Source organism: Blennius ocellaris (assembly GCF_963422515.1).
Source record: "Blennius ocellaris genome assembly, chromosome: 6".
Classification (NCBI taxonomy): Eukaryota; Metazoa; Chordata; class Actinopteri; order Blenniiformes; family Blenniidae; genus Blennius; species Blennius ocellaris.
In genome coordinates, this window is record NC_137655.1 from 26741492 (window position 1) to 26769194 (window position 27703).

The following is a 27703-nucleotide window of genomic DNA, read 5'->3' on the forward strand; positions in this document are numbered from 1 at the left end:
CATCTACAGAGGACATTTTCACAATGGCTGAATATTTAACAGGGTCACGGCAAGAAAGTTATCAAAGCTTTTAGTCCAGGCTTAGTTTTCCTAAGATACAGTGGTGAAAGCTAAGACATTGGCCAAATATCAAACATATAAACAGACAACAACAGACAAACGCATCAATGTCGGTACATTAGATGAGGAGAATTTGGAGTAAAAAAGTACAATAAATAGGAACGGCACAGTGGAGTATTTAGTGTTGTAGTACTTGAGGTGGGGTCTCGGCTTGCTGGCGGGGGGCAGCTCAGGGTTTTTGATCAAAACATCAGTAAAAAGAAATGCAGCAGAGTTTGAATGTAAAGATGAGTGCATGTATGTCCAGAGAGAGGACCCTGTTGGTATTTCTAACAGGTGGGCAACCACTGAGTTAGACACTTTGGAGCAATGATCACCTGGATAATGAACAAGAGTTTTAATATAGTTTGTAAATCCATCATGAGATGATGGGAGATACTTTCTTATAATGTGTCATTTTTCACTTCTCATTAAGTCACTAAAGCCATTTTGAACTGCTTCTCCCAGGGAGTTGTTATTTACCAAGCGTGTCGGTGGATTGACTCAAATCAAGTCACATAACTTATAGATCAGACTGTGAGCAATCTGGTGCATTATGCAAGCCTTTGGAAAGTGATCGATCGTACACAGAAAGACGATTTTCACGGCTGACAAATATTCTGGTAGAAGAATGAAACTCGGCCCTTGATGAGGCGTGTCTGACTTTTCTTTGGATCGTCTACCTTATTTTTTTTAAAGAGTCAGAAAAAGAGCTGCAGCATGAGAAGAAAATGTATTTCTTAAAAAAACATTTAAGTCTCATGCTACAAAACAAGTGTTCTGACTCAGAGAAATAAAAGAACAATCTCCCAGAGGAAAGAGGAAAGAGATGCCCCCCCCCCCCCCCCCCCCCCCACAAATGTAGTGCTTCTTTTAATTCTCAAATTTCTCACCATAATCCATTCACACATCTTGAAAACGGCCTGAAAACGATGTAGTAAGCAGGCTGGGCCACAAGTTGGCACTGTTGGTGATTTGTGTAACGAAACCACACACACATGCTTGCAGAAGACAATACGCTATAAACATCAACAATTGGAGTACACGGACATTCAGATGTATAGAAAAGGAAGCTGTTTCTCCCCCCAATGAAGTTAGATCACTGTCACGCAGGAGAAGATGGACTGGGACTCATGACACTCTGGAGGAAAACAATGTGTTTCTACTGAGCATGTGCAGAACAACTATTTACTACGGATGTGACGCACATGCACAGTAGCAGCATTTCAGAAAATGTGGATTTTCCTTTGTTTCCACAGAGACGGAGTCGGCGTTTTCAAAAAGTTCCTCCTTGGGAGTGTTTTTTATAAAGTTGTAACTGTTGTGTGAATGGACACAAAAAAACAACAAAAGTTTTCCGTTTTCATTTGAAAACGTTGTCGTGCAGGTATAGTGGTTTTATTCCAGTTGTGTTTCTTAAGCGGTGTGTTTACGTAACCTTATATTACTGATCAAATATTAAAAGCAGCCCGTGGCTGGAGGTCAGAGCATTGAGAGGAGTAATGAGCTCAAGTTTGGTTTCCAGAGAGTTTGTGGAATTTAAAATAACCTTGCCATTTCATGGTAATTATCATTACGTCCAGAGTTACTCTCCCTTGAGACGAGTCCGCAGAGAGAACGGCAAACACCTGCAGTTACCGTGTGAATGAGAGAGCAGGGTTCTCCTCTTCCAACGAAAAGGGAAGTTCAAAAAAGGCTCAACATTCACACTGGATGAGCGCATGAATGGGGCACCCCTCTGGTTTCCGTTTGGAAATTATTCATCTTCTGACGAATGTATGATGATGTAAAAGAAGAACCAGACGTGAAGAAACCAAGTGAATGACTATTACAGAGGGAAAGCAAACTGCTGGAAGGTGCGTAATGACTGATCGGGGTTTCCACAGCGACACAGGAAACTTCGGTTGTGGTTACTAGAATCACAACCTCTGACGTGGAAGAGCTGCACAGTAAACCTTCTTTTATTTCTAGTCTTTCTGCTCTTCTTCAAATCAATCCCACACCAGCCATGACATATAATCTCTCCAGCAGCCATATTGGGCCTACAGACAGTTTTGAGCACAAAAAGAATTGAAAGATCATAAAGTGACATTTTGTGGATAAGCTAAAAAGATAGAAATCAGCCAACAAATGTTAAAAATGTACTCGCGTACATCCACGTCTGGTAAAAGGATCCTTTTTGAGAAATGTCAGAGCAAAGGAGTATATTTGATTGCTCACAAATGTATCAAGAAAGAAATCTGCATGACAGCAAGTGGATCTTTGCTTGTTTGCTCAGTTTGCCCAGTGACCTGGGGGCTCCTCCCAGCTCCATCCTGATCAGGTGCCTGAACGACCTCACTCACTCCTCATGCTCTCGCCGTGAAGCAACAGTGGCTCGGCTGTCCCTGACAAGATTTGAATGAGCTCTTCTCACCATGAGGAGGAAACTCATTTCGGCCACAAGCATCCCTGCCCTGAATCGTTCCGTCATGTCCCCAGCAGACGGCGGGTCCTGAGATGGCGGGTAAACTCATGGGACGCCCCGTCGCTTTAGCTCTTATCAAAACACCGCCGCCAGACAATAAATCCAACCTCAGCCACAACACGCAGACCGCTTCGTTCCAAGGTAAAGAATAAAAGCAAATTGCAGAGAAAAGTACAAAGAAGCAGTCAGTACTTTAGGTCAAAGTTAAAGGCTTGTAAACGGCACCGTTCAGATACAAATCTCCTGGGAGATTAGAGAAAAAATTAGCAGGTTCAGGCGGCCTGGCAGAACACAATGGAAAACCTCGTGGAAAAATGCTACAACGCACCAACCAAACCACACGCAATGTAGTCCTTATACTCCTCTGTGCATTTGTCGAGCCACAGTCTGAATATATGAACTGATATCTAATATACATACAGTAAAAAGAAATATACATAAATATTGAAGAAAATACAAAGTGAAGGGAAAAAGAAAGGAAGGCAGAAGTCAGACTTACATTTCTCAAGCTCTTACTTCTTTATGGAAAGCACAACTTTTTTTTGCATTTGCATTTGTTGTAGGAAACGTGCTTAATGAATAAAGATTGATTATTTGATTGATGGATGAATTCTCCTATGAATGGTAAAAAAAAAGAAAACCAAAGAACCTCAGTTCACGTTGTCAGTAAAACGTAGTCTTCAGGGGATCGTCCTCCGGAACCAATATTTTGGACGATACTGTGAACTTTGATATCGACACCTTAGAGAATTCTGCTTCTATTTAGTGGAGAATCCTCCTCTCAATAACATTAATGGCAATATTCAGAGGTAAGCCTGTCATAATATGCCAGTTCTGACACAACAGCTTACCTAAAACACAGTCATCTTAATAAAAAAGGCTTTCAAAAGGTTCTGTGAAACAATCCTGTATATATACATTTTCATTTAAGACCCTTTCAGAGTACAGGAGGTTCATCTCAGATTTTATAGACTAATGCAGATGTGTTTCTATTGGATCCAGAATCAGGAGAAAATGCCTACTGGCCTGCAAGATCTCTCACTCTATGAGAAGAGAAAAGAAGAAGAGTGGAACTATTACAATATTTGTTTTAACAATTGTTTGACACAGATCAAGAGAAGAATCAAAACCTTCAAATAAACGCCCCCATGATGACTCGGAGCAGAATCAGCAGTTGAAATCAAACTTTCAGTGTCAGACTGTTTCATGTTGACCTGGCGAGGAATATCACACGACTCTGGAATCAACCATTATTCATCAAGAATAACAAAACCTCTTTGAATCTGACTCAAATAGTGTTTCAACTGTGCACTGTGAAAAACTTGACCGTACAATCGTAACAAAGATCTGCTTTCAGGCCGCTGAACCTTTGATTAAGGCTCAGTCACAGCCAATACATCATGTCGTGACTCGCTCTGAGCTTTGCTTCCCTGTTCCAATGGCCGCCACATTTCCAAAACCTGCAGTGAAACTAAAGCGTCTCGCTGCTTGTTTGGATTTCCAAACAGTCAAAACAGCGGCCCCTTGGCGGTGAGGCACTGTGGCGCGAACAACTCTTCTTCACTGTCATACGGCTGGAAGAGGAGCACGAAGGGCCGCATGAAGACCAAACCAGGTGTCAAATGAAGACCAGGAGCCTCATTGACAAAGCTGCTGAAGCACTAAAGGTCCTGAAAGATGCGTACTCCACTTCCCACACAGTTTGTGTTCTAAAGAAATAAGAGTTTGCAGGAGAATGTTGGTACTCCATGTGATCCTCCAACCAAGCTGCAGTGTTCTAGATGTTTCTTTAGTGGAACGTTACTGCTGAATCCCCAGAACCATGTTCATATGTCAAACTTTCATCTCCAGAGGATAGAACTGATTGATTATTAATGATACAGAGGATAGAACTATCAGTTCTACCCTCTGTGTCTCTGGGACGGAGCAACACTGACCGTCTGTCTCCAGTCTCTGGGACATTTGTTCGGTTCCAGATGCTTTTATTAGGATTTATAGCTATAAGGTACAAAAATAATAAACTGTATGAACACGGTAACAAAGTGAGTTTCTGGGAAGTCTCATGCAAACAAACTGCAGCTGAGATGATTTACCATGTAAAATAAAGACATTATAGGTTTTATATTGCTTATTTTATTAATATACATACATGATACAGTTTAGTATATTTCTATGTTCTGTCTGTAAATCCTGATAAAAGCTGCTCACAGTATGGTCATGTGCTCTGGATGCACTGCTGCTGGAGACAGACAACCTCCTCCACCACCACCTCCTCCACCACCACCACCTCCTCCACCCTCCATCTCCTCCTCCAGGCTCCACCACCTCCTCCTCCTCCACCACCACCTCCTCCACCCTCCATCTCCTCCTCCAGGCTCCACCACCTCCTCCTCCTCCACCACCACCTCCTCCACCCTCCATCTCCTCCTCCAGGCTCCACCACCTCCTCCTCCTCCACCACCACCTCCTCCACCCTCCATCTCCTCCTCCAGGCTCCACTACCTCGTCCTCCTCCACCTCTAGTGACGGAGGATAAAACACAAAGTCCACAGAGCCCTTTCACCGTCCCTGTTCAAATATGGAATTCCTACGTTTAATAAACAGATAAAACAACTTTATCAGTCTGTGTCTCCACCAAAATGTCTCCTTCCTTTTTGACACTCTGACACACACTGGAGACACAACCATGACGTCACTCTCCTCCGTGACGTCACTCTCCTCCGTGACGTCACTCTCCTCCGTGACGTCACTCTCCTCCGTGACGTGACTCTCCTCCGTGACGTCACTCTCCTCTGGCCTCCACCTTCAGATCAGACTCTTCTCCTCCACCTCTACAGTCACTGATCTCCCTCAGACTCTCTGCACTTTGCGTCGACCATATATGGTAGAAAGTGGGCGTGTTGAGGGCGGAGCCTGAACTGTCAACCTTCAGGTGGACTGAGAGCTATAAAAGGAAAGTGGTGCAGACGTACATACGCACCGTTTTATTGATCAGAATTTTTTGGCCTTTTTCAGCATTTGGGCACAAAAACATTTCTCGTAGGAATCCTACACAAGATGTTCTAAATGAGCCCCTGACCTCCTCTGTGGTCACTTCCTCACTGAGTGAGAACGACAAGGTAAGAGGAGCTCTTCACCCTGAACTTCCACATTATAAGATACAGCAAGAGGCAAAACCTACAAGTAGTGCTGGAAGAAAGAGGCAGCTGCTGAGAGACCTGCAGATAAAGACAAACTCTCTGACTTTGTTCAATAGTAAATGAAGGAAAATCAGAAAAAAGATCACAGCTGACCAGTGTGTGACAAAGCCTGTCATTTAAAAACAGTAAAGCTGGGCTTGAATCTCGGCCGTGGGATTTTGGTCCGTTTATTGCTATTTAACATAAATGTTTTTTTCACCTTATTTTGAAACTTCAGGGGTGAGATTTTCAATGTAAGGGTTAAAATAGAAAAAGAAAAAAGCATTTTGTTAGATTTACATTTAGTTCAGGCTATTGAAGACCAAATACGTGGCAGTCCAGCAATGCTGGCCAAATGATGGGAATTTCACTGCAACCGCAGATAAAACAAACTCAGGGTGAGTGGGAGGTTAAAGCTCCACTTTTCCTGTTCAACTGCTGTGAGGAGCAGAAGGTATGGACATGAAGGGCATCCAAGTTAACATCTAATCTAATCCACGGCCTTAAAGTAAAGACATAATGTCTATGAAATGCTTTCAATCAGAAGTAATAGGAGCTTTAAGTGTAAAATCTGTCAAATGCAGCATTTGCCCACGTGCATTTCGTCTGAGGTTTACATTATGGCGGCGAACACTTCCTGGAGAAGCTGCTGTCGGACTCACTTTGCATCGACGATGTCGTACAGGTTCTTTAGGAAGTCTGAATCCAGATGGTTGTGCTCTCCGGTCAGAGTGTGGAAGTAAACCATCACATACTCCTTCACGGTTATGTGATCCATCACATGGATGAAGTACAGCAGAGCCTTCACAAAAGCAAACAGACAAATTAATTGTGTACAGACATCCATTACTGTTTTACAGTTTTACTTGAATTTAATACAAATGAGATTTATTCATTCTTAAAAATGTCACTGATAATGTTACCACTTGGGCAGTGTCAACATGTTTGTATATTCACTCAGAGCTATCATGCAATGTGCTCACACCCTGTAGGGAGAAACCTCTGGTTCTGGTCCAAGGACAGTTTGATGCACGAGATCGTAGACATAAAGAGTAGACGCCGCACGGCTGCCGCGGAGCACGCCATACAGCGGCCATCTTGGCCCAGTCGTTAAGTCCATCAACACAAACTGCAGCAGCAGAGAATCAAGACACCAGAGCACCATGTGGAGCATTTATGGACAAATCAACGGATTGTTGAAGGCACACATACACACAGTATGTATGTATGTGTGTGTATGTATATATATATATATATATATATATATATATATATAATTGTTTTTTTTTTTAATACATAGACACATAGAACTATGGGGTATCTGAGTTTTACTTCTTCCTGCCGACTTAAATATAAGTTATCTAGTTTCTCTGAATATATTTTCATAAGGTATCATTTATTTATTTATATTGTCATCATAGGGGATATATATATATATATTTTTTTTTTTTTTGTATATGTGTACATACAGACTACAAGGATATTGGTAAGTAAGTGCTATATGCCTGGAATTGATTAATAAAATTTTTTTGTTTTGTTTTGATAGATAGCTTGCCTATTGTGTTGTATCTTATATATGGGTTTATAATGTATTCATATTATTTTTTTTCAACTTATTAAAATGGCTGAGTAGTGAACAATCTGCTTCTGCTTCATATATTTGTGTACGTGTGAGTGTGTGTGTTATAAATGACCTCTCATAGGTCACCAATCAGAACATTCTATTATTGTTTATTCCACTATGAACATCAGAATACACTAAACCATGTGTCCAGTATCAGAACTACATGTATGAAGTTTGCAGGAAAGAAAAGCAGCTGAAGATCAGTTCAGTATCCAGCGAGTTATGATGGAAGTCTCCGACACTTCATTGCTCCCGTCAAGCAGATCAGACTGAGCGGAGCGACGACCGGGCCACGACGCTAGCGCCACGACGCCAGCGCCACGACGCTAGCGCCACGACGCCAGCGCCACAACGCTAGCGCCACGACGCCAGCGCCGCGACGCCAGCGCCAGCGCCAATAGAGTAGCGGTCGATGCGGCGTCTACTATTTATTATGTCTGTGCATGAGATAGCTACAGCCAACTCAGTCACGTAATACCACTTTGTACCACAGGAGGGTGCTGTGAGTCTTCCTGCTTGTATTCATACCATGAACAGAAGAAGAAGCAGCAGTTTCAAACACAAATGACACATGGACATTGCGACATTGAGTGTAGAAAAGCAGTGACTCACTGCTGCTGTCCAGTGCACAAAAGTGGAATTACATAAATATAACATAGTGCATCTTTATGGTAAAACCACTTTTGAAATCTGCGTTCAGCAAAAAAACAAACATTTTCAGAAAGTCTAAATGGCAATGAATTATAACAAAATGGGATTAACTTGAACACACACACACTGGATTAATGCAGATCATGCATAACAACAAAGTACCGTATTTTCCGCACTAAAGAGCGCACCTGAATATTTTTTTTTAAAGGAAAACAAAAAAACATATATAAACCGCACTTGACAATAAGCCGCAGGTGTCCATGTTGTAACAGGGCAAGAATTTCACTGCAGGAACACGGGGATTGTTCATATTTTCATCAATATGAAACACAGCATTGTGTTGTGCGCCTCCTGCATCTCCCTCTGTGTCTCTCTGTGTCTCTCTGTGTCTCTCTGTGTCTCTCTGTGGGCTTTGAAGCAGGAGCACAACACGGCGCTGCACAGACAGACAGAGACAGATACATAATCAGCAAGCGTTTAATCTCTGTTGATAAAGTATTTTATTGGTTATTTGCTAAATTGGGATTCTGAGGGGGAAGATTTCTCAGCCAAGGATGCAACACGTCGGCTTTACGATGCACCTGAACGCAACATTCATGGCCAGCAGACAGAGAGAGACACAAAGAGACAGATATATAATGATCATGAGTTTTGTCTCTGTTGATAAAGTATTTTATCGGTTATTTGCCGATTGTGATTCCTAGAAGGAACATTTCTCAGCACATTAGATTACGTGATGCACCTGAACGCAACACTGACGGCAGTCAGCTGCTGGAGCTCCGGACCGCGGGAAGCAGCACAAGACGAGCTCACCAAGAGCACAAATGTCACTTTTAAGGCAAGTCTTGGAGAAGCAGAGGCTAAAAACAGCAGGAATCTACATGCGGAAGTAGAATCTGGCAACATAAAGCCTGTTAACCTGTAAAAATCTATAAAGTAGCCGCAGCGTGTTCTAAGCCGCAGGGTTTAAAGTGTTGGAGAAAAGTCGTACGGAAAATACGGTACTTCATGTGAATAATAAACCAATAACAGTCCCACAAGTATGTGAATACTGATGAACACTTGAAAGCGCACACACACACACACACACACACACACACACACACACACACACACACACACACACACACACACACACACACACACACACACACACACACACACACACACACACACACACACACACACACACACACACACACACACACACACACACACTCTATCATTCTACTTTAAAATGACTTTTTTGCCCTCCATTACCTTTTCGACATCAATGAGCGTCACTGGGATATTCCGTCCAACAATGACCATCACCGTCCTGCCACACATGTCCACACCTGGAGACACAGGGACGGTTCAACATGAAGTAATGGAGCGCCGGCGGATCACATGGCTGTGGAACAACAGAGAGGCTTCTACAGAACACCTGGCTACTGACTGACTGGCTGTTAAAGCCATTCATGTAAAACAACAAAAAGCATGCCACTTCATTGTTTAGTTTAGTTTCATATAAATTACAGCTATTAATGAAACTTTCTGTGTAGAAAGTTTCAGGTTCAAGTGTAAACTGGTCACACATCCTGGAGCGGAAGTGATGACGGTGGTTTGGAAAGGACTGAGAGTATCTGTAACTTCAATTTGAGAAATTCTTCTGAGGCCGGTGTTTTATTTGATCCCATTTTTGATCAAAAATCTCTTATCAAACATGCTTATTTTTCCATTAATTTCCCTTTTAAGCACAAAAATGTGGAATTCTCTACCAATTGTACAGGCACCATCTGTTATTAGTTTTAAAACGTGTATTTATATGGATTATCTAACAAATTCCTTTCACATTTGAAATGTCTGAATCTATTTTTTCATATTCTTTTCATCTGACATTTATATTTTATATATTTAAACTTAAATTATTAATGTGATCTTTTTCTACATATTTTTTTTTTTTTTTTTATAACTTCCATTTGTTTTTAGCGACTTTTAAGGCTTCGACTCTGAATGGTGAATTGATGTTACTGAATTTTTTATTACATTTTCTCATCTTGTAATTGTGAAGAACTTTAAACTGCATTTGATGTATTAAAGAGGCTAAATGAATAAATATACATATTTTCACAATAAAATCTGACATTTTTATATCCAGTACCCATACCTTTTGCTCTTCTCTGTATTAGACTCTGGATTAATCACATTGTTTTTTTTTTATCAATATTCAGATAACAGCAACTTTTCATGGAAAGAGAGAAAACTAAATTAATCTTTTTTTTTTTGGCATTAACTGGAATTTAGTTTATAAACTACACTGTGATGTCCAAAACTACATATGGTTAAATGCATGTTTTATTTCCTATAATAAATCCTGTTTGTGAGAATAGCTGGATGACAAATGATAAACACTACTGCTTTTTGGTGTGTCTAAAGGTTTGAATTATGAAAATGCTGAGCCATAGTTTGAAAACAGAGCTATACAAAGCTTTCTAATGACGGTTTAAATCAAACCCAACGAGTGCACCACTACTTCAACCACTTGGCCTCATAATGCAGTTAGACTGTACAACACTGCCTCCTACTGATCACGATGGAAACTACAACTCTGAAAGACTAGAAACCATGTACTCATAAACATCCGAACCAAAGTTTGAGAAAGCTGAGTGGATTACACTCGCATACTACAGGATTAGTAGTGTGAATGACAGAGTAGTGCAAGCGGCTCGACCGACTCACACTCGTTGTAATATGAACACTGATGAACAGAATCGAAGAGACACAGAAACCCACCGGTTTGGTATAAAGCCTTGAGCGCAGCGATGTCTGACAGATCCTCGGCTCGCGCTCGACACAACCAGCGGCTGTAGCTGCACGATTTCAAAACACACAAACACACAATGATTCATGTTCCTTTTGTGCCATGAACAAATCATAATACAATACAAAGTGAAATGAAACTTAAACAGCCGTTACTCTGAAAACCCTGAACGTTTTGAGGATTTTTCCTGACCCACATCCTGAAACGAGGCTGCTCATCCCACAAATGCAGGCTCTGTCCATAATTAACAGCCAACAAGAGAATCTACAAAATGTCCCTTATTTGTTTACGCTACGTTTAATTCAAGCAAAAGTGTTTCCCTGCTTATACCTGGATAAGAAAAACTATTTGGTAAAAGTGAATTAGTCTTAAAACAAAGTAAACACAAAAGTAATGTGGAAATACATATAAATGTTAATTTAATAGTATGATTGATTGCGTGGATAGAGAAACGTAACCATGACCCTCATTGGACCATCAGTTTGAACCAGAAACTATGATATCCTGAATGTAATAAAGTGGAAAAAGCCAAATAAATAAATACAAAATAACGATGAATCGCACATAATCTTTGTTCGCTTTAATTTTAGAAGGATTTTTGTTATTAAAACAGGAAGTCTAGACGTTCAACAATAAGTAATTTTGTAACTTGAAACTTGCAGCTTCAATGTGGATATTTGTTGTATCTGTTCTGTGGATGTAAAAGGAGTAAACAGCCCAATACTGCACTCAAACAAGTGTTAAATGTACAGCAGGGTGAAGCTGCTGGTCAGCCTGAGGAGCTGCTAATGCTGTGATGGTTCTACACTCCGGCTGCAGCCTCACTTCCTCTGGTGTTGTTTCTGCATGGCTGCTTCCGACATCTGGCCTTGTAAGATGAGTTTCCGCTGTTTGTCCACGTCGCCCTCCATCCGAGCGAAGGCGTGATTCCCAACCTGGACCAGATCCGACTCCAGGCTGTCCTCTTCACACTCATCTGGACAAAACAGATCCAGATCAATCCATAATCACTCACTGACGTACCTGGAAACCGGATGTTTTCACCTCGTTACTGGAGAGTATTTCAAAAAAATTCTACTCAAGTCAGGGCATAAGTATGTCTAATATATTGTAAATGTTTCTGCAAAAACAACAACTAATCTGTAAATAGTTGCAAATCTCTTTTTCCACATTTCATGTACTTTTTAAGCACTGGCGTCCTCATCTGTAATATCCATCATATCAGCACAGTGCACATAATCACACCTGGTACCTGAGGGGAAAATGTAGATTTTATTCCATTGGAAATGCTTCCTGACTGCATCACGAATGCAGTGAGCAGATTAGCTTGCGTCTTTTATCAGCTTGTGTGTTTGTTGCTCCCCTAAACTGGACCAGAGCAACAGAAAGCGGCTGTCTGCTTCTGCAGGTTTCTTCCCATTCAAAATGTTCATTTTCCTCTTTACCGCCTCCCATGTTTGTTCATGTGGGATTGTCAGATTTATTCACCATCACCAAAGTGCCATGAGCCGTTTTAACTGGCGCTATATGAATAGCAACTGTTTTCATAATTCCCACAACTTCTGCTTTCAACAATACAAGAAGAAACGTGGAAGTTAGCGATTATGATCGCTAAAGGGTTAAAATGACCTCAATGACCCAAGAGTTTCTTTTGTATATTCAGCTTTTGAGCCCATTCCCTCAAACACAGTCGCCCTCTCTCTTTCAAACACGCATATGAGGTCCAAATAACTCGACAATTAAAATCAAATCCTCAATCTGGCTTATTTTTTATGCTTATTTTGTTCATTTATTTTCTGGAGCTTTGCTGCGCACAAGCACTTTTCAAATGATAAACCTGATTACTGCAGTTGCATTGGCGTTCTTGCTTGTCCGAGTCCATCTCATTGCAGGGATTCTAATTCATGTGCGAACATGATGTGAGTCTTGTGAGTGCGCTTGTTTAAGGAAAAGCTCCACTGATCCCATAAACTGCGTTGACAGAATCCAGGCGGAGGTTCAGGCGTGTTTCTCTGCAGCCGCTACACTCGCTGCATTGCAACAGCATCAAAACGACCATGTGTGAATGTGTCAGTGTGTGTGTTGTTTTTGGGATTCACTTGAAGGCGGCCTGCTTGCTTTGGAGGATCTCCAGCCCCCCCCCCCCCCCCCCGAGCAACACGCCAGCAGACTGGAAACCGCAAACACTCACCAACATATGGGCTGGTGTTACTTTCAAAGTCTTCCTCACCGAAACAACAATTAGAGAGCAAGTGAAGTTTAGATTGGATAAACTGGAGAAGCCGCTCAAACTATGGTAAATTGTTTGAAAGACACTTTGGTCTGAAGGTGCCAATTGTGAGAATGTCTTTTTAAAAAAATGTTCAAGCATACATCATATCTATCCATCTTCTACACAAGTTGATCTAAGTGATGGTCCAGAGGGCTGGAGGCCACCGGAGCCGACTGCAGGCAGGGAGACACCCTGGACGTGGCCATGTTGGTCTCCACCGAATCAGACGCGACGATGTTGAACATAATCAGCAACAGCCGTCTCATCTTTGTTAGAGACGATCTGCTCCAGGACCTGTGGAGAGTGCAGGACGAGCCAGGATGCTTCTGTCCTGTCCGGTCCCACAGAGTCTGCTCTGTTTGCAGCTGCAGGTGATGAAATCGAAAAACTGCTCACTTCAAGATGCTGAATGACGCCGCGGGGAAATAAAGAGACGGGGTCTCCACAGAGTCCTATTTGGGTCTGAAGCTGGCAGGTTGTCACAGCGGGATGAAGGGAAAACTGAGTGAAAGCAGCAGTGCCAATAAAACAATGATTAGAACTTTACAGTTATGCGGACGTTGTATCAGTCCGTCGTGGTGAAGAAGGAGCTGAGCCAAAAAGCGAAGCTCTCGATTTACCGGTCGATCTTCGTTCCTACCCTCAACTATGGTCATGAACTATGGGTCATGACCGAAAGAACCAGATCCCGGATACAAGCGGCTGAAATGAGCTTCCTCCGTAGGGTGGCTGGGCGTACCCTTAGAGATAGGGGGAAGAGCTCAGTCACCCTTAGAGATAGGGGGAGGAGCTCAGTCACCCTTAGAGATAGGGGGAGGAGCTCAGTCACCCTTAGAGATAGGGTGAGGTGCTCAGTCACCCTTAGAGATAGGGGGAGGAGCTCAGTCACCATTAGAGATAGGGGGAGGAGCTCAGTCACCCTTAGAGATAGGGTGAGGAGCTCAGTCACCCTTAGAGACAGGGGGAGGAGCTCAGTCACCCTTAGAGATAGGGGGAGGAGCTCAGTCACCAGGGAGGAGGTCGGAGTAGAGCCGCTGCTCCTCCACATCGAGAGGAGCCAGCTGAGGAGGCTCGGGCATCTATTTCGGATGCCCCCCGGACGCCTCCCGAGGGAGGTGTTTCGGGCATGTCCCTCCGGTAGGAGGCCTCGGGGCAGACCCAGGACATGCTGGAGGGACTATGTCTCTCGGCTGGCCTGGGAACGCCTTGGGGTGCCACCGGAGGAGCTGGAGGAAGTGTCTGGGGCGAGGGAAGTCTGGGCAACTCTGCTTGGACTGCTGCCTCCGCGACCCGGCCCCGGATAAAGCGGTAGCCAATGGATGGATGGATAGAACTTTACAAGCTGCAGCAAAGCGCCTTGAAAGCTTTTGCAGGTGCGAGACTGTCAAACTTCTCACCCTTTAGGTTCCAACAGCTGACCACCCAGCCTCATGACACCCAGACTGAAATCAATCATATTCCCAAACCAGACCAATGACATCAATAACTACAACAAATCTTCACCCTGGAACAGCTCAAGTAAAACCTGAAACACAGAAGGCATCATGTATATGCTCACCATCAAACTAATAATTGATTTCCTGCTTCACAGCTATTGAGCTGTTGCTTTATTCAAGTGGAGAGCAGGTGAAGTCAGAGAAAACCCTCACCAGTGTCCATCACAGGGCAAACACAGAGAAATAGAGAAAGACACAAACTGAATTGGACAATTCAACCCCAAACAAACGTGCTTGGACATGAAGACACAGCAAACCCACACCGAAAGGCACCCATGACTCCATTTCAGGATACTCAATTGAATAATAAACAGGTTTAAAATGCAATTGTCTGCCAATTACCCAGCTTGTATTTCACTTGTTGTTAATTTGCTTACATTTTTAACATAGGTTTTCCTTTTTTACCCGCGGTGTTGCTCCGTAAGCATTTATTGCTGTGGAAAAATAATGAATTACTCCAATTTCCCATGAAATAAGGAGGAAAACTGTTATTTAATGTGGAGACGTATAAAAACATGCCGTTAAACAGCCTACATGAGGTCAAACCAACAAAAATATTTGCTGTTTGCAAGAGCTGCTGGTTACCAGCTGGGCCTCTTTGTAATATGCAGATGACACAATGTGGAACACATGAAGTCCTTCATGGAGGCTTGAAACATTGAATGAGTTACTTAAAGTGTGAGCTGAACTATCCAGGCAGCCAGATGTTCAAGTGATGCAGTGATGAAACACAGCAGGTTTTTTTTTTCTCATGTGTCCTGAAATGTGAATGAGACCTCTGTACAGACTCTGGTGTCTGCAGCGTGGAAACTGTCAGTGGCCAATGGTCAATAAAGGACGCCGGAGCGCCCCCTATTGACCTCTACCTTTTATTTTATATTATAAAATATATGGACAAACTGTAATACTGTTGAAATTTGTTTATGCCAACAAACTACCAATGGGCCCTGAACTGTATTCGCTTCATTAATGACAGATAATCTTCAATAAAAGAGAAGATTTCGTGATTTCGCTCTCTCGCTTTGTTCTGCTTTGTTCTGGTGACCAGATGTTGACATGAGAACAAGCGGTGAGTCTCTGATTATTAACTCCGTCACGTTTCTTCTAATTTAGCAGTTTGAAAGAAGAAATTGGGACAATTCAACTTTCTCCAGTATAATTATTTTTTGGAGGTTTTTTTTTTTTTTTTCAAGAGAGAGGAATGGATGTATTGTTTGAAAATATACCTGATGAACCTTTAGTTTTCCCTAAACTCAGACTGACTTCACTTCCAGTAAACCAGCCCCAAAACACATTAATTTTCTAAAAGGGACTAATGAAGCTTCTGCTTCTATTTGTTTACAAGAATGTGAGTAAACGATTCTTAATAAGTGTCTCTGTCACAACCGTTGAAATGTTTCATGGGGGGGGCAATAATGAGAAATGTATCGCCAGCCGCCACTGATTACTATTACTATTCAGCTTTGTTGGTGCAGCCTGACGTCTCTCTATTAGAGGGTTGCAGGTTCCATCTCCCCACATGATGAGCAAGACACTGAACCTAAAAACACCCAACGGATGGAGGGAGCACCTTGCATGGCAGCCCCCTCCACTGGTGTGTGAAGGTGAGTAACACTGGTCTGCTACATTTAGTGTCTAACTACTCACTAGTATACCCTTAATCCAATGCTCCAGGCTGTGGCGAGTTAAAGTGGTGTCGAGGATTGATTTTTGGCACATTCTGAGCCCCTTTGTCTCACTTTAATATAGTTTAAACCATCGGATGGCCGTTTCTGGCCATGTCCATTGTTTTATGGCCGCAGTAACACACCAGTGCCCCTATTCACGAAGCATCCTCGGGCTAAGAGTAGCTCTTAGTGACTTCACTCTGAAGAAAAATCTTAGAATTCCTCGAAATTTAAGACTTTTCTTAGAATCTGTCCTTACGGATATAAGGAAGCATCCTAAGCCCTAAAAGAGCTCCTCAGGTGGGAAACCACTAAAAGTAGTGAGGAGGACTTTAAGAAGTCTACGCAAGTTTCTTAAACAGACAAGATGATGGAAATAGAAAGAGAAAGGAAAGATGTTCTCACTTTATTTAATCAATGGCTAGCTTTTAAAGGTTTGAAAAAAATCTAGATTTTAAAGTGGTGTTTGATTTAGTCTCTGCTTGGTGCGTCGTTTCTGTACACTGATAAATCACAGGAAGTGGTGACGCTGTGTTCACGTCCTCCATTAATATCATTCTAATACATTCACAGGTAAAAATAACCAGCGTGGACAGAAAAAAAACAATAATCAAATCAATATAATAATGTCAGCGAGGAAAGTTCAATAATTTTTAAGCTGTGTACAAATTAAATAATTTTTCAGAGTTTCATTAAATAGACATTAAATAATTTTCATGATTACACATTTTTAGTACAGCCCAAGATATTTCATGGTTGGTTTTACTCTGGGGGGGGTTGCTGTCATGTGACAGCAGCCCGTTCTTCGTGAGCGCACGGGGGGTCGTACAAAAACCCCTCTAAAATCGTATTTTTTTTTCACAACTTCAAAAAAAAAAAGGATGCACAGTGGTCGGTGCCACTAAACAAACGGAGAACATCTTTCCTTTCTCTTTCTATTTCCGTCATTTTGTCTGTTTCAGGAACTCTTAGGTTTCTTAAAGTCCTCCTCACTACTTCTAGTGGTTTTCCACCTGAGGAGTTCTCTTAGGGCTTAAGATGCTTTGTGAATTTACTTTCATCTTAGGAAGGAAAAACACTAAGAAAAATCTTAAATTTGGAGGAATTCTAAGATTTTTTCTTAAGAGTGACGTCACTATGAGCTACTTTTAGCCTCGGGATGCTTTGTGAATACGAGCATAGGAGCACAGAGCATCTTCCTCTTTCTAACGACCAATCACAGCTTTCAGCAGACTGCATCATACAGAGCAACGGGTTGACCAACCTCCTCACTAAGATAAAAGTTGCTGTCAACTCCTTGCTAAGCGTTACTCTTGGACACTTCCTAAATCACTTTGAAGCTAAGAATTCCTTTGCTCGGGACCTTTAGGCTACGATGAGAGACTCTGAGACGCTTGGTGAATACGGGCACAGGTCAGGAAGCTCAAATCATCTCAAGCCGATAACGTCACTGTAATCCACAGACCTCTAATCCTAATCCAACTGTGTGATGCTTTGTTGAAACTTTGCCACAAGATCTAAAGCAGTTATGAAGGAAAACGGAGGTGTAGCCCAGAACGAGCAAGGTGTTCCCAGTGAAGTGCTGGTGAGTGTCTCTGCTGTGGCCCTGAGGTGGATGAAGTCGTATAAAAGATGGACGGAAGCTGCTTTGTTAACTAACACATACTAACTGTTTGAAGTTCTTTTTTGTTTTTCCTCAGAAAAGTTAAAAGAAATATGTGGCCAGCACAAACTTATTCCCTCATTACCCTCATATGTCCAAAGTTCTGTTTATATATTGTGCAGCTGAAACATTTTCAGCTAATTCAGCTGAAGAAAGTCTGAAATGTAAAAAAACACTCACATCTGTTCAAATAAAACCAGAAGGAAGAGAAAGCTAAATGGTACCTTCTCTTCAGTGAGAGATGAGTGAAGACACACGAAGAAAAATAAAGCACCTAATGATGCCTGCCCGTGTTTATTTTGTTGGCTTTAAAAATTGAATTTGGGTTGGACCGAAGAGGAAACCGCGATTCCCAAACTTGACATTAACCACTTGAATAAATAGGTCTACATTTAGGAATAGCTTCCTGACTCAGATACTGTTTCCTTAGAATTCCGGGAAGAGCGTTGGAGGTTTGTACCTTCCAGGTTGCCCGGCTTCTCCGTGATGCGGATCTGTCTCTCTGGGACGACGGGTTCACCCTCCGAGTTGCCGATGTCAGCGGGAATGAGAGGCAGGCTCGTCCTCTCCTCCTCCTCAGAGCGAGGGTAGTACAGAGGCAGCAGCTTCTTGAACACCGGCTGGAACCAGACACACGTAGCTATTTCACAAGCAGAACATTGATGGCGCTCAGCACTACAGTTATTCCCAAAATTACCACCACTTTGCCCTAAAGCAGGAGTGTCCAACATGTGGCCCGGGGGCCAGAATGGCCCGCCAGAGGATCTAATCCGGCCCGCCATGGGATTTTTTTTTTTTTAAGTATAAATATGAAAACTGACAGAGGCTGATCTAAAAACACTAGATTGGTAAAAATGACATTCAAAACCACCCTTTGGTCAGAATTAATCAATGCAATCTGTGGAGGTCACATGACGCAACGCCTTTCACAATAAGTCCAATTTATGTGAATTGATACTTTAGACACGTAAACTCAAAAAAATTTCCAGATGATGACAAATTGTTTTAATCCTGAATAAAAATACGATACCAGATACAGGTGACTGAGGGTTCTTTTTTTTTTTTTGGCAAATATAATAGTATCTGATTAACTTTAATATGTATATTTCAGAATAGACTGACAAATTCTTGCAGTTACAAAAGGATGGAAAGAAGGAAAGACTTTGTATTTGTCCATATCTGCTGATGTTTGACTTGTTGGGCCTCCAGAGGTCAGACCAGGTTGACGTGGCCCCTCAACTGAAATGAGTTTGACCCCCCCTGCCCTAAAGCAACTAGAGCCCCGTTTCCACCACACAATAAGTGCAGGAATGGAGCAGAGCGGGACGGAGCAGTAAGGTAAAGCTCTCCAGAGCCAAATCTGGTGCTTTTCCTGCAGAAAGTAGGTTAAAAAGTAGGCGGGGCTTAGAGCTCCACAGGTATGTCACGTTACAACAGTAATCTCAGCCGGGCGGCAGATCTGGACCTTATGAATCCTCTGTTGTTGTTTACATCCTCCACTTTGCACTAGTTGTTTAGTTAACTTAATTTTTTTGCAGCCACAGAGCTGCAGCTTCCTCGGTGGTTCCGAGAGCGAACGCGGGCCGTGGCTCAGTGCACCGGAACGCCAGCGCCGGGGTCGGCCAGTGTGATCAGACGCGCGGCGGCCCACGCAACGGAGCACCGGCCAGCGATACGACGTGACGAGCAGACTCTGTAGATCAGTGTTTTTCAACCTTTTTGAGCCAAGGCACACTTTTTTGTTTGGAAAACTCTGGAGTCACACCACCACCCGAAAATTTTAAAATGTGAACCTCTGTAGCCTCTATTAACAATATAAAGTGTTTCTCATCAAAGTTTTATCAACAGGAATCCAGTAAATCCAGAAAGCAAGGACTTTTTTTAATAGTGACTCCCTCAGTGTGAAACCTGGACCTGATGGATGAAGAGCTGAGATCCTGGTTCACATTCTTCCTTTTCAAAAACTTCTCCATCACTGTCACTGACACAGTACTTTGATACAAGATGGTAGCAGGAGGTGGAGATGAACCACACTGACGTCTGTCACTTTACATTTCACCGGCAAAGTTCTGTGCTGCCCTCTAGTGGTGAAGAGTATTTATACATGATTACTCTGCAACACACTGCTCTCACAGCGGACAACGGCTTTGAGAGCAAATGTTTTTTTAAGAAAAAATGTGAAATTGGATAATTTCCCACGGCCCACCTGACTAGATCTCGTGGAACACCAGTGTGCCGCGGCACAGTGGTTGAAAAACACTGCTGTGGAGCATCGGTGACACCCGTAGCGTCTGTCCAGAGTCCTATGAAGGTCTGAGTCCCTGCCTCGTCTGCTCTTTGGGGACTAACAACAACCGGTGCATAGATATGAATGAATATGTTAACAGCGGAGGATTCATACACCCGACATATTAAAATGTTGAGGGCGTGTCTTAAATCACGACCAATCAGCAGACGGCTCTTCAAAACCAGACCGTTCTGTTGTCCCGAGTCCCCCGACGGAGGGGCGACGGAAAACCATGGAAACCCGAACCGTACCGGACCGTACCATTTCATTCCTGCACTTTTGTGCGGTGGAAACGGTTTTTTTGACCAATGTCGGGAGGGAAAAGGGCGACGATCCCTTGAGCCTTTTTTGGTACATTTTGCAGATCTATTTGTGTAACTTTGTCACAATGCAGGCTGTTGGGAGTTTGCATGTTCTCACAGTGCCCGTGTTGGTACACCAGATTCCCTCCTGCACTCTCTCTACACTGCCTGGATCTGTGAACGGTGAAATTTAAAGTGGAACAGTCAGATAAACTAAAAGGCTAGAATAAGTAATTAAAATGAGAACATGCACATTATTCTCGTCACTGCACAGCCACCGTAATGTAAGTCAGTTTTCACTGCAGTTAAATAATAACTATTAATATGTTAATAATAATCATGAATATAACTACTAAGTTTGTGAGTTGTTTTGATTGGTGAGACGAGGAAAGATAGATTAATGTGTTAAAAGAGCTGCAATTAAAACCTGCACAAGAAGGTTACCTTTTGGTAAATCAAGGTGAAACATATTATTGGCTGATGTTCTGCATTTGCTTGTTTTCGACATTGTGACATTTTAAAGTCATTTGAAGAGATGAAGAATCTGAAGCATTAAAAGTCCTGGAGACTCACTAAAGTTTTCTGAGTAGGAGTAACGAATGTCCAGTCTGTTAACGTACGTCGGCGTATTGGTTGGTTATTGTTCGTCCTGAGTAAAATGTATGAAACATATTATTACAACCAATAGAGGTGAAGAAATATTTTTTTTCAAAGATTGCCTGCTGATGATAATAAATGCACTTTTCACAAGATGCAAAATAGAACTCAATTCAAACAAAAAATGTTTTTCAAGCTGTTATTTCCTTTCAATGACACAATCAACTCAAAGAAAGTAGTATTGTGTTTTGAACAAAGTGAACCATCTCCTTCCTTTAGTTTTATCGCTGCCGAGTCGTTTTTGCATTGAAATCCTTCTGCATCAAGTAAAAACTTTAGCAGAAATGCCGACGTCACATTTAGATTTTAAAGCTAAAGGATTTATTCTGGTTCATTAGTCAATTGGATTGGATGAATCGTCGAGAAGTAGAAAAGTCGAGCTGCAGCCCTCGTTCTTTCAGAAAACATACAAACCTCCTCTGTGTCCGACACTGCAAACGCCACCGTCTCAATGCTGTTTCCATGATTCTCCAGGAACCTGCGCACCGTTCCTATGAACACACACACACACACACACACGTTTCTGTGCTTCATGGGGACCATGCATTGACTCACATTCATGTCCTGCAGAACTCAATGTGTGCATGTCGCGTGTTATTTGATGGTCCGTTGTTTCAAAGTATCTATAATCCGACTATAATGTGATCCTGACATTTGAGTGTACCTGCCAGGGTTTCCGCCTCCTCGTACAGTTTGTTAATCTAATTTGCAGTATTTACAGCCTGGAGTCACATCTGTGTAAAATGCTTTGATCATTTGGTTTCCAAGCGACTGCGTTGAAGCGCCTGCGTCTACAAACCACCGCGGGGAGCAGAGAGTGTGACGCCAGGTACTTCAGCAGTGGGAAGACGTCTTACTGAGAGCGATGTGTGTGGCGTCCTCCAGCGGGTAGCCTCTCTTCGCCGTGGTGACCACACAGATACCCACCGAAGCCATCGACTGCTCTCTGCGGCCAGGAGAGGACAAATCAACACTTTGTCACACTCTGAGCCACAGTGGTTAGTTTGACCAAGTCGTGGTGGGGAGGGTTTCAACATTTGTTTATTGCCAAGGAGAAATCATGATTGAAAAAGAGGAAAAAGTTGAACTAACATTTCTTTTTTCATATCACAATAGAATTCTTACATTTCTAAAACAATATGTGGTGACAGTTATATGAAGAGACTTCCCTTTTCCTCCACAAGGACATTTTGTAATGATGTTTGAAGTAAAGACAAAAGTATGTGTAGCTGATACCTGGATGTTGTTTATTCCATTGGATTGGAGATAAAAGCCTCTGAACCCTATCAGACTTGGTGAATTGGGATGAAATGACAGAAGTTCTTCAACATTTTAAAGAAAAGCTTTAACAGTAAAGCAGAAAGCAAAAAAGGGAAGGACATCTGCTGTACACATTATTATAGTATGACTTTTTTTTTTACTTTTTGGAAGGAAAACCAATCAATAGAAATAAGTTGAAGGTGCAACGACATTATTATATAAATAGATATTTTTGCAGGTGTTTCATGGAATGGAGGAAAACCAAAACACTGACATTTTAGATAAGCAGACTGCACAAAACTTGCAAACAGGCAGTTTTATTTATGTATTATTAGATTATAGCCAAAAGGGATTTTTTTCTAAACTTATTATACTTGTATACTAGAAATGAAATACGAGATTATAAGCAAAATGTTACTATTGCTTTAAATATCCTATAACACTATTTGCAAGTTATTGCATCCTCGATATTGAAAAAGGCCAAAATTATTACATTACTTGCAGTAATTACTTTATTGTTTGTTACAAGGCTCAATGTGATTTCAGCCCTTCACTTTCTCACGCGTTGACCTGAAGACATGGGATGTGAAACCCTGATGCGTTTGGACGTTTCTAACACAACGTGACTGAGCTGCTGTTTCTTACGTGACGTGTTGCATGATGTTCCTGTAGCAGCTGTACAGCGAGCTCTCCGCCGCCGTCCTGTACTTGCTTTTGTACTTTGGCCCCACGGTGTGGATGATGAACCTCGCCGCCAGATTGAAACCTTTGGTCAGCTTGGCGTCGCCCGTCCGACAAGCTGCACACACAAAAGTTAACCACAGACCAGCCACCTCGTATTAAAATGATGAAAATATGTGAGAAAAAAAAAATGGTGTTGGTTAAAGAAACACTACGGTAAATCATTTCAAAGTTAAATTAAATGCTAAGTGATAAGAACCGATGAGTCATGATAAACAAAAAATATTCTGAATATTAAATACGATGTGATGTTTTCCTTTTCTTTTCAGAAATAATTATGACAATTTCCCACTTAATGCAGAAAACAAAGAAATCTAAAGGTCCACCTTTTTATTGCCACTGTTTAGCATGAAGGCATTCAAATGTGACGGCAATCCTTCTTTTTAAAGGTTGCTAGCAGTGAATTTCTACACACTGATGTATTATCCTCTTTAAATAATAATAGCTGCAGGAGGAAAAACTGGGCAGGACCGACTGAGAGCTTGTTCCCGCCTCCTCGGTACCTTTGAGCTTGAGCAGCTCGTCTTTGAGCTCGGGTCCAGCCAGCTGATGGATGCGGTCAGACACGGGGTTCTTGTCACTCAGGGACTCGTTGCTGGTGTTGACGATGGCGGTGCAGTTCAACAAGGCGATGTCCCCGGTACTGATGTGGAAAGACACACACTCTTAGTAAAAGTGTCGACACGAGCACAAATCACTACTGTTGTGGTCTGGGCCTTGGCGCCTTCCTCTGCAGTTTGCATGTTCACACAAAGTGTGTGTGTGTGTGTGTGTGTCATAGGTCACCGGTTCACTAAAGCCCCGTTTCCACCCCACAAAAAGTGCAGGGATAGACCGGTACAGTCCGTTCCGGTTCGCGTTTCCACCGCAGGAATGTGGCCTGAACTGCTCCAAAGGCGGTTACTTTTCCGCCCCCCCTACGTCGGGGTACCAGGACCACGGAACGGGTCTGAGTTTGAGGAGCCGTCTGCTGATTGGTCAGTGATTTACTACACGTCCTCAATATTTTAATGTGTCGGCTGGATGAAGCCTCTGCTGTCAGAGTGGTCAGCTTTGCACTGATTGTTTTTTTTCCCTTTTCTTTTCTTTGCTGCTCAACTTTCGTGTTGGTCGTGAAAGAGGTGATGCGAGGCAGAGGGAGACCGGGGCTCGGGACTTTGCATCGCGTCGGAGCTTTCTGTTCAAATGCGATGCAGCGGCGGTCAGCGTTCCATTCAACCACTGCATCGCCGCTGCATCGCGGGGACGGACCGCGGATGCGATGCAGAGACGCTCGGAGCTCAGAGCCTCCGTGTTCCGGCGCGGAGCTGCCGGAGCACGATCAGCGCCGGAGTGGAGAGCTCCGGCTACGTTTTGCCGTAACGCTCCGTTCCATCCCTGCACCTTTGTGCGGTGGAAACAGGGCTTAAAGGGTTAAAAACAAAACGACACCTTCATGCTTACAGACCATTTAGAGTCACTTGTTCACCTGAAAAGTTCTTGGACTGTAAACTAAACTAGTAGCAGGAGTTCACAGTGAAACATGTTAGTGTTAATGTCTTCTAATGTTGACAAAATGGCTTTTATTGATTCTGCAATGATCATAATGCTTCTTTTATTAAAGTGATATCTTTGCTCCAAATCCCCTCCAGGGTCAGTTTAGAGAGAATAATGTGGAAACGTCCCAGCGTGACTTAAAAGGTCACAAGAGAATTTCAGCGACCAGGATCAAGAGGGATTTCTTTTATTTCATAGTCAGTATTTTATCGAGTTTCATCTTCTGTGTAAATCTGCCACCAACAAATATTCAAACTGTGGTTATTCCTTTCATTCCTATCGATGGTAAAACTATTCTATCTTCACTGTTTTCAGCCTGTATTCATCCTGTTTCAAGTCCGTTTTAAGTCTGTTTTGAGCCTGAATTCATTCTATTTTAAATCTGTTTCAAGTCTGTTTTGAGCCTGAATTCATTCTATTTTAAATCTGTTTTAAGTCTGTTTTGAGCCTGAATTCATTCTATTTTAAATCTGTTTTCAATCTGTTTTGAGCCTGTCGTCATCCTATTTTAAGTCTGTTTTAAGTCTATTTTCAATCTGTTTTAAGTCTATTTAAAGTCTATTTTGAGCCTGGTTCTCACCTAATAGAAGCCAGTTAAGAGTCTGTTATTACCACGTTGGAGCTTGACTGAAACCTCCTCATAGCCTCTTCTGGATTTGGAGACATAGATATAAACACTAGATGCCGCACAGCCTATCAGCGCCTGTTGACGCGATCTGCCTACAGCGCCGCCATCTTGATGAGGTCACCCACTGGTGCCAAACATATAGATCCCAGGCTAGAAAATCCACAAAAACGTCCGTAGCTCGCTTGCTCGATCACGTATCAACACAAGTACTGTCTCATTTTAGAGCTGAGGAAAAGCTCCATCCCGTGGAAGACGTTTCCTCCCTAACTTTTCCATTAAGTTTTCACGGGATAGAGCTTTTCCTCAGCTTTAAAATGAGATAGTACTTGTGTTGATACGTGATCTAGCAAGCGAGCTACGGATGTTTTTGTGGATTTTTTAGCCTGAGATCTATATGTTTAGCACCTCATTTTAAAATGAGACATTACCTGTGTTGCTAGGTGGACCAGCAAGCATGCTACATATGTTTTTGTGGATTTTCTAGCCTGACATCTATATGTTTAGCACCTCATTTTAAAATGAGGCATTACCTGAGTTGCTACGTGGACCAGCAAGCCTGCTACATATGTTTTTGTGGGTTTTCTAGCCTGAGATCTTTATGTTTAGAACAAGCGGTTGACCTCCCCAAGATGGCGGTGCTATAAGCACGTCACAGGCAGCAGCGTGAGGCTTCTACTGTTTTAACTCTATGGTCGGAGCTGCGTCAGGTGGAGCTGCACAGTGGCATCTCTTTCTCCGAGCGGTAAACTAATGGCACCTCAACACATTTCTATCAAATATGAGCCGAATAAATGTTTTAGCCAGGAGCTCAGTGAGGGAGACGCCTCGATGAAAACCAGTGAAACCAGCGAGACACATGCGGAAGGAAGCTGCACACGTGTGTGAACACAGGAAACTTATGTAATCATCCAGAACAGAAACATTAAAGCAGAAATGAGCACGGTGGTTTAGTGGCGTTGAGTCCAGCTCGGATCCTTTTAAATGTTGTACCTGTTTTGAACTTTCCTCCCACAGTTCAGAAACCTCCAGTGAAGGTTAATGCGAGTGTGATTATACTGGGATGGACGGGAGACATGTCCAGCGCGTGTCCTGCTGTCATACTGCCAAAGATGATGAAGCTCCACAGAAGACGGATGTATAGATAAGCAACTGCTGGCATATAGCAAATTGTTGAAAAAAAGAAGCAGAATGAAGTTTAACTAATTAGTGGAAAAACTAGATGTATTCTAAGGCGAGTAGGGCTGCAGCTAAGGATTGTTTTAATAATCGATTAATCGGTCGATTATTTTTTGATTAATCGATGAATCGGTAAAAAAAAATCTAATTGTAGGACCAGTTGATATTGAACGAACCAAACATCAAATATGTGGTAGTTATTTAAAAGCACACAACTGCACCAATATAAATATTTATATAATACAAATACATATAGACACATGTAAATAAGATGTATACAAGATAATTATTAAATCAGATTTAAAGTACTTCAGGGACCACAAACAGTCCAGTTTCATCCTGAGTGACCAGACTGGGGAAATATTGATATAATAACTATAAATTTACACTTTTTACAAGTTTTTCTTTGTTGTGTCACAGTGTACGGAATGAGACGGTCTATATTTTTACAAGATCAAACAGTGAGAACTGAAAATGATTACAATCACAACATAAAGTGGAGCAGCCTAAAGTTTGACGGTGCGACTGCTCCTGTTCCAGATCTACTGGGTTCTAGTGAGGAGAACCTCCGTCTCCCGTCTGAACAATCACAATTTAAAAACAAATGAAGATCCAGAGGCTCAGAACTCCTGAAGTGAAACAAACTACTGGAGGAACGGTGGAGAACGCTGGGCAGCAGAAGTGGAGATCGTTACATTACGTTATGGAATCTTATGTTACAGTAACGATCCATAATGTTCCATACATTATGTTATGGAATGTTATGGATCGTTAAGTTATGGAATGTTAGAGTTATGGAACATTATGGATCGTTACATAACGGAATGATATGGATCGTTATGTTATGTTATGGAATGTCATTGATTGTTACATTACTGATCGTTCCATTTTGTTATGGAACGTTATGGATCATTATGTTATGCAACGTTACGTTATGCAACGTAATATGTTATGTTATGGATTGTTACGTTACGGAACATTGCGTTATGGATCGTTACGTTATGGATCGTTACGTTAAGTTATGTAACATTATGGATCATTACTTTACGTTACGGAACATTATGGATCGTTATGTTATGAATGTTATGGATCATTACGTTATGAACGTTTCGTTATGGAACGTTATGGATCATTACGTTATGAACGTTTCGTTATGGAACGTTATGGATCATTATGTTATGCAACGTTACGTTTT

General features: G+C 42.2%; 1 protein-coding gene across 1 annotated transcript in view; it reads right to left on the reverse strand.

The window, feature by feature from the left end:
• Positions 1–27703, reverse strand: part of gdap2 (ganglioside induced differentiation associated protein 2) — a 61131-nt gene that overhangs the window by 25581 nt on the left and 7847 nt on the right. Inside the window, exons 3-11 of the mRNA XM_080497582.1 lie at positions 23672–23811; positions 23073–23226; positions 22025–22113; positions 21582–21658; positions 18382–18541; positions 11649–11799; positions 10796–10872; positions 9281–9357; positions 6408–6547 (exon numbers count right to left, since the gene is read on the reverse strand). Of these exons, the coding sequence (XP_080353708.1) occupies positions 6408–6547; positions 9281–9357; positions 10796–10872; positions 11649–11799; positions 18382–18541; positions 21582–21658; positions 22025–22113; positions 23073–23226; positions 23672–23811 (1065 nt within the window). The remainder of the gene's footprint in view (positions 1–6407; positions 6548–9280; positions 9358–10795; positions 10873–11648; positions 11800–18381; positions 18542–21581; positions 21659–22024; positions 22114–23072; positions 23227–23671; positions 23812–27703) is intronic.